Source organism: Saccopteryx bilineata, chromosome X, assembly GCF_036850765.1.
Source record: "Saccopteryx bilineata isolate mSacBil1 chromosome X, mSacBil1_pri_phased_curated, whole genome shotgun sequence".
In the NCBI taxonomy this organism is placed as follows: Eukaryota; Metazoa; Chordata; class Mammalia; order Chiroptera; family Emballonuridae; genus Saccopteryx; species Saccopteryx bilineata.
Window position 1 is genome coordinate 28,717,829 of NC_089502.1, and position 12,019 is coordinate 28,729,847.

The window sequence follows — 12,019 nt, forward strand, 5'->3', positions numbered from 1 at the left end:
CCATATGATGGCAAGTTCATTTATCAAGTCCTGCCCTTCAGCTTACATCATTAGCCAAAGAAAGGACACAAAGTTGTCTGAGTTTGGTTACTTAGCAGATACTTTTTAATGTCCAAGTTTGTTACTATCCATTTTTTTTTTGTCAGAGACAGAATCAGAGAGATGGACAGATAGGGACAGACAGACAGGAAGGGAAAGAGATGAGAAGCATCAGTTCTTCGTTGCAGCACCTTAGTTGTTCATGGATTGCTTTCTCATATGTGCCTTGACCAGGGTGGGGGAGGGAGGCTACAGTAGAGTGAAGGACCCCTTGCTCAAGCCAGTGAACTTGGCCTTCAAAGCCAGCAACCACGGGGTCATGTCTATGATCCCAAGCTCAAGCTGGGGAGCACTTGCTCAAGCCAGATGAGCCCACACTCAAGCCTGTGACCTTGGGGGGGTCCTCCACATCCCAGTCCAACACTCTCCCCACTGTGCCACCACCTGGTCAGGCTGTCACTACCCAATTTTAACTTGAGTTTAAGAAAAACTACAATAATTTTTGAAGCTAACAGAATTTGACCATCTGTTGAATTTATTCAGCATAACAGAGGTATTATCTTCATGCTGTCACACACAGACACAAACACAGGTACAGCACAACATTCATATTAGCGCAAGTGCATTCCTTCTGAGCCTCATTTATACGTCTTCATATGCCACAGCCCATCATTTAAATAATGGATATTTTCAATGCCAATTCCTTTGTTGACTTTCTCACTGTAGAAGGAAAGAAGTACAGAAATATATTATTAAGCATTTTATAGGCTTACTCATGGTAAATATAATTCAAAGTGCACTGCTATTTTGCAATTATTGAGCTACAGGCAGGAATTTATTTTATATTACACTCACATTACTGTATAGATAAACTACATTACTCTGGGGCAGTTCATGTCTTAAAGTGAGTCTAGTGATCTAACTAGTGGGTCTATAGAAACAGAATAATAATGTACCCCCATATCAGAACATCAAAGTATTACAATTAACCCTGAAACAAAATTCACTAGGAATAATGTGGCTTTCAATTGAGTTGCAAAGTTTTTAAATATATTGATATTATATTTTTAATATTTCCTTAATATTCTCTAATACCAGGTCAAAATATAAAAAAAATACTGTGTGGTGCCAAACTATGTCACTGTTTTAAGAATTAGTAGTAAAATATCTTTCTCTCCACTCAGTTTAAATCATACTAAATAAAAAATTGCTAAAATGCCACATACAAGATATAAAATAACTGTATTGGTACACAGGTTTTCAGAGTGCTTAAGAAAGACTGAGACCCTAGAGATAAAATAGGTTTCACTGGCTTTCCAAGTTTTAGGAAAAATCAGAAATGAGGCTTCCATGCTTACATATAGTATTTGTAAGATGTGGTATGAATGAGAGCAAAGTTCAACTGTAATTCTGATACTTCCTGCGTAGGTTACCCATATCTCAAAAGCTAAGGGAGCCTAATGTGAGACTTACATATCTTCTGCAGACATCTTCATGACTCCGACACACAGAGCATGCTGCTTCCCTTCTGCCATGATGGCCTGAAAACATACAGCTAAGAACTATTTATCCAAATGCCTTGGGGGCTGGGTGTCAAATAATGACCACAATACCAGTTAAGCCACTTTGAACTCATTTTATATCCTCACCTATACCATTACCAGCTTGAGGGCAGGGACCTAGCAGAGTCTATGGGCACACTGTGAATACTCAATAATTGCTAAATGTTAACACTATAACCCTATGCCAACAAAACTAGAATAAGTCATACAAAAAAGGAAATGAAATATCTTGTACATAAATATTAAAAACTGTGAAGTAGATATCAATTATTCTAGTGTGTTAATCACTGAGTGGTGGTCTTATGTAAAAGACACCGTAAACCAATAATTATATCTCCAATGTATGTTTAAGAACCCAGTTTGACAACCTTTCTAGAACAACCAGAATATCCTTAGTTATCATTTGAAACATCTAGGATTATTAAACACTGCAGTACATATTTTAAAAGTAAAAGTTCAAGGATACATAGTACCTCCCAGAACTAGCTTTCCAATGTTCTAAAAGTTTATGATTATTCAAAAATAAAAATTAATTTGGAAGTAAAGTCTAGGTACTAGAAATATTTCCCAGTTAAAGGAACTCCAAACTATATACCAGCAAATAAGTTAATTCTTACAGAACACTTTTCTGCATAGATTCTCAATTCACTCATTCATTCATTCATTTACTAAGTCATTCAACATTCCACACATATGTGAGTAACTATTATGTGACCACTATCTATATCAGTACAAATGGTTCCTAAGATATAAACATACAACTTATACTACCCCATATACACAAATGCCACAACAGAGGACAGCCTCTTTTTGAGTACAGGACACATTCTTAAACCCATTCCAATAGCCTTCTCACTCTACAGTGACTTCCCCATTCCCACCACGTATGGTTCCTTTTCTCAACTTGAGGCAAATAGCCACTTTATCTATGACAAAGCAGATAGATGTTCTCCTGTCCAGACTAGTTGGCAAAAATCTAAGTAACCTAGAAAATAGCTGAAATAGCACCACAGAAATGGAAATAATGCAGAATTGTTCAGCTACATCATGAGTTGAATAGGTCATTAAGAACTATCTGGAACTTTAACATTTTTCTCTTTGACTAATCATGTTCTGAGGCTCAAATGACCAACTTAAAATGAACTTTAAAATAAAAGTTGGGGGCCCTGGCCAGGTAGCTCAGGTAGTTAGAGCATCATCCCAATACACTAAGGTTGTGGGTTCGATCCTCAGTCAGGTCACATACAAGAATCAACCAATGAATGAATAAATACGTGGAACAACAAATCACTATTTCTCTCTCTCTAAAATCAATCAATCAATCAAATAAAAATATATAAAAATTGGGAATTGCCAATATTTCTCACTACCCACTTCTAACACTCGACCTGGCACCTAAGTTCTTTTCCCTTTCGATTGTTTTTATTACAATGTATCTAGGTAAGTCAAAAATAAAAGTAGCAAGCTGATGTCCAAAGAAGTGACACAATCATATCAGATATATTCTCTCCATTAATAACCAAGAGTTTTATATTGTGTCCTGAATCTAATAACATTAGGCCCTAACTGGGCAGAAATGCAGCTGGGACTTTTTTATTACTTGTTCTCGTTTAACTTCTGAAGTGGGTCACAATTTAGTTTCAAGAAATAATTTCACTTCCCACATCTTCAAATGTAATCTGAAAGGCATGATATAATAGTAACAGTAACCTCCAAAAAGTACATCTAATATTCCCTTGGATGATAGATCTTTCAGTAATGACATGAATACATTTTTTCAACAGTTACAGCCTGGGAAGGATACAACAATGGTATCTACTGCAGCAGGGTAAAGTTTAGCTCCAGGAGAAGTTAAGCCTGGACACATGATATTTGCACCACTGAGTACAAATTTGATGGCTCCTTTATCAACCTGCTGGTGTGGCAGGATAAAGGGATCTAGAAGAAAGGAAATACATTGTATAAATTAATAAGACTAATAACTAGGAAAAAAAGACAAAGGATATGAACGAATATTTCTCAAAATTACAGTACTCTGACAGACGCAAAATAAAACTGAAATACCATCCTTCACTTACCAAATTGGTAAATATTTATAAGAAAAGTAATTTCTAGTGCTAGCAAGAGTGAAGGAAAACTGACATTCCCGTATACTGTTAGAAGGCTTACAAATGGATACAACCTTTCTTTAGGACTACTTGGCAACATGTATGAACAGCCTTGAAAAGGTTCAAGCTCTCTGACCCAGTATTTCTACTTCTGAGACTTTATCCTAAGGAAAAATGAGATATGTACAATATATTTAGGTAGAAATATATTCATTGCAGCACTAATGTTCATAAAAGAAATAAACTGGAACCAACTTAAATGTCCAACAATAAAGCATGAGATAAATGACTTAAGGGTTATCTACAATATCTATGTAATAGAGCCATATCTTTGAAGAATACATAATACCTTGGGAAATATTCATAATATAATGTTAAGAGGAAAAGCAGAAGACAAAATTCCTGAAACTCTCAGTGGGTGCTAGGAGTTGGCAGGAGAGGGAGAACAGAGGGATGAGCAGGTGGAGCATAGAGGATATTTAGAGCAGTGAAACTATTCCATATGAAACTTTAACAGTGGACATTATTCATCTGGAAAAACCCACAGAATGTACAACATACACACACAAATTAACCATAATGTAAACTATGAACTTGGGTATTAAAACCATATCAATATTGGTTCATCAACTATAATAAATGTATCACATCAATGCCTGATATGAATAACAAGGAAAGGACGGGAAATAAGTAATATGGGAACTGCTTGCTTCTATTCAGTTTTTCTGTAAACATAAAACTGCTCTAAAAAAGAACTATTAATTTCAAAGTTTATATAACAGAGAGCCCAATTTTAAAAGGAAAAATACACACACACACACACACACACACACACATACACATACAAAAAATTGGATGGAAGTACACATATATATCAACAATGGTTACGTCTAACTCATAGGAATACAGGTGATTTTTTCAAATCTCTAGAATGAACACATATTTCTTTTGTAATTTTTTAAAACAGTATTTGTGTATGTGTGTCTATGAATAATTCATAACCTAACAATTAAATGACCCCTGGAGGATCTAAAACAATGCCTTGGGGAAAAAAAATTTTAGGCCACTCAGGGTTCTGTAGGAATAATTACAACAATAATTGGTAAAACTTATTCACTTTAATGTTTTACCACTGGCCCTCCCATTCATCAGATAACAAGTCTTTTTCCTACCAAGACTACAGAGTAATTTAAAAATGACTCCAAGTTAATTTAAACAACTTACTGATAAAAAGGAACCTGAATGAATACATTTACTATTCATAAGCCATAACATGTTTTCTAGATCTCCATCCTCATTAATAGCTGCCTTTTAGTAATGATGATGATGATGATGATAAGTGATACTGGTGGACACTGTTGAAACTATTGCTATATAATTATAACAGCTATCATATATTGAGCACTTACTACATACCAGGCATTGTATTAGGTACATTACATATCTTACCTCAATTAATTCTTACAACCTTGGAAAAGTAATAAACAACTATGTCCATGTTAAAAAGAGTGCGAGGCCTGACAAAAGTTACATGCACTGGGAATTGAACCCAGGTCTACCAACTCCAAGTTCATGCTTTCAACCACCATATTATCCTGCTTCTTGCACAAGAATAACTTTAAGATGTTTGAAAAGGTTGGTTCCCAGAAAAATACTACTAAATAGGAACATCTTTTTTTTCCCCAACTTATTAAGAAAATGCTAAACGTATGGGAAAACTGGAAGAACAGTTCAGTGAACTCCTAGACACTATCCACTGAGATTCAACAACTGTTCATTTATACTTTGCTATATTTGCTTTATCTCTTTCTTTTTAAACACATATTTTTTCTCTATTTTAAATTTCGAACATAATGCTTCACCATAACAAGCACATACCCCTTAAGAATAGTCATTGTCCTACATAGCCACAATACTATTATCATACCTAAAAATTTAACAACAGTTCTACAAGATCATCTTATAACCAAATTATATGCACATTTCCCCCAATAGTCCCAAAAAAAGTCTTTTTTTTTTACAGAGACAGAGAGAGAGTCAGAGAGACAGATAGACAGGGACAGACAGACAGGAATGGAGAGAGATGAGAAGCATCAATCATCAGTTTTTCCTTGTGACACCTTAGTTGTTCATTGATTGCTCTCTCATATGTGCCTTGACCGTGGGCCTTCAGCAGACCGAGTAACCCCTTGCTCCAGCCAGCGACCTCGGATCCAAACTGGTGAGCTTTCCTCAAACCAGATGAGCCCACGCTCAAGCTGGCGACCTCGGGGTCTTGAACCTGGGTCCTCCACATCCCAGTCCAATGCTCTATCCACTGCACCACCGCCTGATCAGGCCCAAGAAAGTCTTTATATCTTTTTTGGAGGGTGGAGGAAGGCTTGAATTTTGTTTGTTTTTCAAGCCAGTATCCAATCTAGATTCATGGAATGCATTTGATTGTTTTGTCTCTGTTCTCTTTTAGTTGAGTAGAAATCATTGTCATTAAAATGTCCTAATGTCACCAAAATATTTTTATTTTAAGCTTTTCCCCATTGCATCAGGACTCAATGTCTATGTAGCACAGTTTTTTAACTTGATAAAATCAGTATTTAATCAAATAATTATGAATATTCCTTTATAAATATTAAAATGCTTCACCTTTTTAAAGATTTGCCCAACAGCTTTACTACTCCAGACCTTTGCTTCACCAATTTACAATTTATCTCCTCTTATCAAAAATCAAACAAGTGAATTAAGTCACCAATGCCATCTACAGAACCCTCCAGTCACTCCCTTCCTTTCTGTCTCTAGGCAAGAAAGCCAGACATACATACTGGTTTAAAAAGGTGAAATTTTACTTCACAGTTAACACTTCTTAGGCACTGGGATTGTATCTTCCTTTGGATTTTCTTCTGTAATGTACTCAATCTAGCAACGTGCAAAAGTAAGCACATAATAAACATTATCTTGTTTCGTAACACCTGAACCTGTCACTCAACTAACAATAACTGACTCTATCAATTAGACAATGCTTTCCCTTATATAAAATTATTTTTATGAGGCAGATCTAGATATAAATTTAAAAGAAAACACAGCACTTATCACAGTTTGTGAATATATACTTGTGTAATTACCTAATTGTTGTCTATTCTCCCAAACAGACTGTTAGTTTCATAGCCATGTCTATCTTTGCTTCTCATCTTATTCTCAGTACCTAGCTCAGTGCCTGGAACAAGTAAGTTCAATAAATATTTGTTGCCTGACCAGGCGATGGCACAGTGGATAGAGCGTCGGACTGGGATGCGGAGGACCCAGGTTCAAGACCCTGAGGTCGCCAGCTTGAGCGTGGGCTCATCTGGTTTGAGCAAAAGCTCACCAGCTTGGACCCAAGGTCACTGGATAGAGCAAGGGGTTTCTCAGTCTGCTGAAGGCCCATGGTCAAGGCGCATATGAGAAAGCAATCAATGAACAACTAAGGTGTCACAAGGAAAAACTGATGATTGATGCTTCTCATCTCTCTCCGTTCCTGTCTGTCTGTCCCTGTATATCCCTCCCTCTGATTCTCTTTCTCTGTATCCGTAAAATAAATAAATAAATAAATAAATAAGCATTTATTTATTTATTGAATAAATAAATGAATATTTGTTCTTGGACTTTTTGGAATGCATGAGAGAATGTGCATTTTTTCAGATTTAACACAAGATGGGAATTCATTTTACTTTTATATTTCAAATTCTCTAGTACTAATAAATAAGTTAATAACCAAAAGTCACTTTCAGCTCCTTTTGTGTATTTCCGTATCCCCAAATACATATTTCCTAACAAGACTTACATTTGTGAAGTAATCTTAGGGTTGGATAAAAAGGCCCTTCTCTTTGTCTAAAAAATAGTAACTCTCCATTTACTGTAAGGATCTCTATATGTTCATGGCTGTAAGACAAATGTCACAAAGTACCAAGTTAAGTATTTTCTTTCAAAAATAATATGCCAAAGGGCGTTTAAACAATGTACAATATGATATGCATAAACAGAATTTTTTTAAAATTTCAATAAAGATAGGTAATCCTGGCTGGGTGGCTCCGTTGTTTAGAGCATTGTCCCAATATGCCAAGGTTGTAGCTTTGATCCCCAGTCAGGGCACATACAAGAAGCAACCAAAGAATGCACAAATAAGTGGAATAACAAGTCGATGTGTCTGGCTCTCTCTCAGTCTTTCTCTCTCAAATCAGTAAATAAAAATTTTAAGATTTTAAAAAGATCCAAGCAAAAAGAGATTGTTAAAATGTTTTACCTATACCACTCCAGTAGAGAAAAAATAAAAAATATATGAGCTGTTACAATCAATTTTATTTCACCTATCATTATTTTAAATTCATTGTTAGATTTCAATGAAACAAATATCTAAAGTAAAAACTAAAATAAACTAAATCCAACTCTAAATAAAATCATTTAACTGATAAAACAACCAATCCATAAATCCACACTTTTTACAAACATAGAAAACACCTGAAAATATAAATATTGCTTAGTATTTGTTATTCTATTTATGTACTCTCATAATCTATCAATGGTTAATGTGAAAATAATTCCATTTCATGAGTGCAATCTAATCATATGATATTCATCTACTTACTCTACACTTTACATAGAGAAAAAATAAAAACTTACCATCGTACTATTTTGACAGGATCTTTCTTAGGCATGATTTGATTAAGCCATGGTTCAATACCTGGAAATTGCTCTATCAATTGGTTTTTAATGCCCTTTATAACTGAGGTTTTCAACTGGATGCAATTGGACACATTTTCTTTTTCATCAAATCTGCAAAATGATTTTTGCAAGTAAAAAAAAAGGCATTTCTCTATGCAATATGCAGATGATGTATTATATGACTGCACAGCTGAAACCTGTATATTTTTATTAACCAATGTTACCCCAATACATTCAATAAAAATTATTTAAAAATGCATTTCTAAGTAGATATATCAGAACAGCTAAAGGTAGTGTTTTAATTACTCATTTATTCCCAAGCAAGTATTTAGATGTTTAAAATAATAACAATATAAATTGTTTTAAAAATACCATTTACCCTTTATTGTATCCAGCAACAACCAACATCTTATTACAATATTAAAATAAACTGTCATACATACACAAGTAGCAGGGGGGAGGATATGAGACATATTTTATATTATAATGTATAATCAACTACATAAATGCCTTTTCTGGAGAATCTTATTCTTCCCTACCCAGGAAGAAACACAGATTCCACCTATGTCAAAACCTATGTGAATAAATGAAAGCAACGCAAACCAAAAGAGCCCTCAAGCTCTGAGGCACAGAAGACCAACACAAAAATAACACAGAAAATCGGTTTCTGCTAGGCTATGTAATCTACTAAAAATTTTTTTATAAGTGATGAGATTTGAAAAATCCCTATTTATTTTTACCCAAAATGTCATGAAGAAAACCCACCTTCCTTTGCCCATGTTCCCCCTTTGTTTTTTGCGTCTACCAAATCTGGAAGGCAAACCCACTAGGTAGGTTCCCAAGGAGTTTTTTCTTCCTTACACTGAAAAGCCTATGGGACAATCACGCTGTTTTCAAGACAAGGTTAATCTGGCAGCTAGGCAATCGGCATGACAGCCCGCTTGCTTCCTGTCACCCAGACTCCTTCACTCCCATGACCCAGGAAGTCAAGCCTTCCCTTATTCAGTTCATAACTAATAAACATATGGCAGTGAGTGCAGTGCTTCCTCTCAGCTAAAGAAGATATACCCCTAAATCACAGTGCAAGGATGTGATTGGTAGAACCCTAGAAATGGAGATAGGATTGCGAGAGGGGGCAAAAGAAAAAGAGAGGTGAGGATAAAGAAAATAAAGGTGGGAGAACTGAAACCCGATTGAGGATTAGGGATAAAAAGCTTTAAAAAAGTGTTGTAAATTGGAGTGAGAGCAAAGGACTATAGAAAACCTTAGGGAGTAAGGATGGCAGGGGCGGAGAAGAGAGAAAGAGGATCTTAGCTCTCGCCCTCTTCTCCACCCCCACCCCCACCACCTTTGTGAGCAGCGGACGGAGGCCACAGCGTGTCCTTACTTCTTGAACATGATCCAAGTTGAAGGGGGCGACGATAGGGAAGGGCCCAGAATGGGGGGAAAATTGAATTAGCAAGGGTCCGACAGATCCCCTTACACGAGGAACGCCGGCACTGACAGGCGGAGCTGTGGTCGTTCTCCGGAAAGAGAGACCGAGAGCTGTACTTTACGGTTCTCAGTGAAATTTGACTACTTCCGCCCCCTCTGAACACGTCGGCGCTTTTGCCATCCCTTTTTGGGCAACCGATTGCTCTCCAGAGCAAGTAATTGAAAGGGCGGGACTTGAGAAGGAAGAAGAAATACAGTGTACAGTAATCATTTTAGTTGCAGGAAAAGAAGAAGGGAGGGGGCGGAGAAATCAAGCAAAGCAGCAGGTCTGACAGTTGCGTCATTACGGCTTCCTCAAAAGATCAAGATCCTTCCCTGTTTCGTTGCGATCTGCTATTAACCGAAAGAAATTTTTAGTGGGAAAGGTTTTTCGTTTCCCGACACAAAGAATGGATTAGTGTTTAACGACCAGCATAAACTCAGGCTAGCCTTATACTCCCATGTAAATGTACTCGTGGGCTTGTCAACTTTAGCAAATAAAAATATGGGATATCCAGTTAAATTTGAATTTCACATAAACAATGAATATAATTTAAAGTATAACTGTATCTCATGTAATATTTGGGACAAACTTATGCTAAATAATTTTTCTTAACTTAATTGAATAGGAATAGGGCATCCTGCATTTCAATCTGGCAACTACATTCACTGCCATAGAATTATCCAGTAGATTACCATCCCCTGTCTCACCCCTTACCTTTAAATTCAGCTATAAATCAAGACAGATAATTTCCTTGAATGATAAATAGCCCGTAGGCGAGCAATAGAAGACTAATGTAAGAGATAACAGCTAAAGAAACAGGTTTTACTTATGTAATTTTTAAAAGTAGAGCGAATCATGGGTTTTGATCAGCAAAGAAAGCATAGAAAAACACAAAACTTAAACAGACACTACCCCGGCATTTGGATAGATGTGCCTTGACCTGTAAAACAAATACACCAGTCCTTCCAAGGAGAAAAAACTCTAGTTATCTATTGGGAAAGTGAACACTTGGAGCAATCATAACAAATGCCACTATGTATTTGAATTGTGTAACTAACTCCCCTCGCCTTGATACTATGGTTGCAACAATCTTCTGATTAAAATTTAGTTCCCCATAAATATCAGTCTGGAAAGAACTTTCTACTTTCAAATCAAATCTCGTGAACAATTGTTTGTCTTTGTAAATTAATACATTGGCATTCTAGTTTACACATTGGGCTCTTGTGAACATCCTTGTCGTGACTTAGCATTCCCAGCATCAATCAACTGGGGGACCTTTAGAATAGAGTTTATGAACAAGCAAAACTGAAGCCCAGACCCTATGCTGTAGTTAGTGCTACAGCAGCAAGCTTGTTGCCAAATAGCTTTCCTCCCCTGGCAACTCTCACATCACCCTGGTAGCCTGCCATGTAACAATAAATATATTGTAACAGCAATAAACAGTTACTATTAAGCAGTTTACAATGAGTAAAAATAGATAACTTATATTCTATCTATATACAATACAATGTAATAACTATATATTCTATCTATATACAATATAATGTAATAACTATATATTGCACTAGTAAATAAAATTTAACTTAGTGGACCCCAAAATGAATAACACCTAGATGGACTTCCTAATCTCTTGAATTTTGGCTTGAGAAACCTACTAATTTTAGACTTATTTTGAAGAATTATGCTGGGACCTGCTCAGTAGCTCAGTTGATTAGAGCAAGGTCCCCATACACCATGGTTGCAGGTTCCATCCCCGGTCAGGGCACACACAGGAATCAAGTAATGAATGTATAAATAAGTGCAACAACAAATTGATGTTTCTCTTTCTTCCTTCCTGTATCTGTAAAATCAATAATTTTAAAAAATTTTAAGTATTATGCTAAATATTTGCAGTGTTAGAAATGATAGCTAGCCTCACCAGGCAGTGGTGCAGTGGATAGAGCATCGGATTGGGATGTGGAACACCCAGGTTCATGACCCCGAGGTTGCCAGCTTGAGCATGGGCTCATCTGGTTTGAGCAAAAGCTCACCAGCTTGGATCCAAGGTCGCTGGCTCGAGCAAGGGGTTATTCGGTCTGCTGAAGGCCCACGATCAAGGCACATATGAGAAAGCAATCAATGAACAACTAAGCTGTCCCAAC

At 36.3% G+C, this 12,019-nt stretch overlaps 1 protein-coding gene across 2 annotated transcripts; it reads right to left on the bottom strand.

The window, feature by feature from the left end:
- Positions 1-556: 556 nt before the first annotated feature.
- Positions 557-10,020, bottom strand: MCTS1 (MCTS1 re-initiation and release factor). Of its 2 annotated transcripts, none has more exons than XM_066250357.1 (6): positions 9,789-10,020; positions 8,360-8,512; positions 7,524-7,621; positions 3,406-3,539; positions 1,513-1,580; positions 557-759 (listed from the first exon to the last, which is right to left on the bottom strand). In XM_066250357.1, the coding sequence occupies exons 1-6, from the start codon at positions 9,797-9,799 to the stop codon at positions 678-680; spliced, it is 546 nt and encodes a 181-aa protein (XP_066106454.1). In that variant the 5' UTR covers positions 9,800-10,020; the 3' UTR covers positions 557-677. The 2 variants fall into 2 exon arrangements, with proteins under 2 accessions (XP_066106454.1, XP_066106453.1); XM_066250356.1 differs by lacking the exon at positions 9,789-10,020 and adding an exon at positions 9,167-9,318.
- Between the last annotated feature and the right edge of the window lie 1,999 nt (positions 10,021-12,019).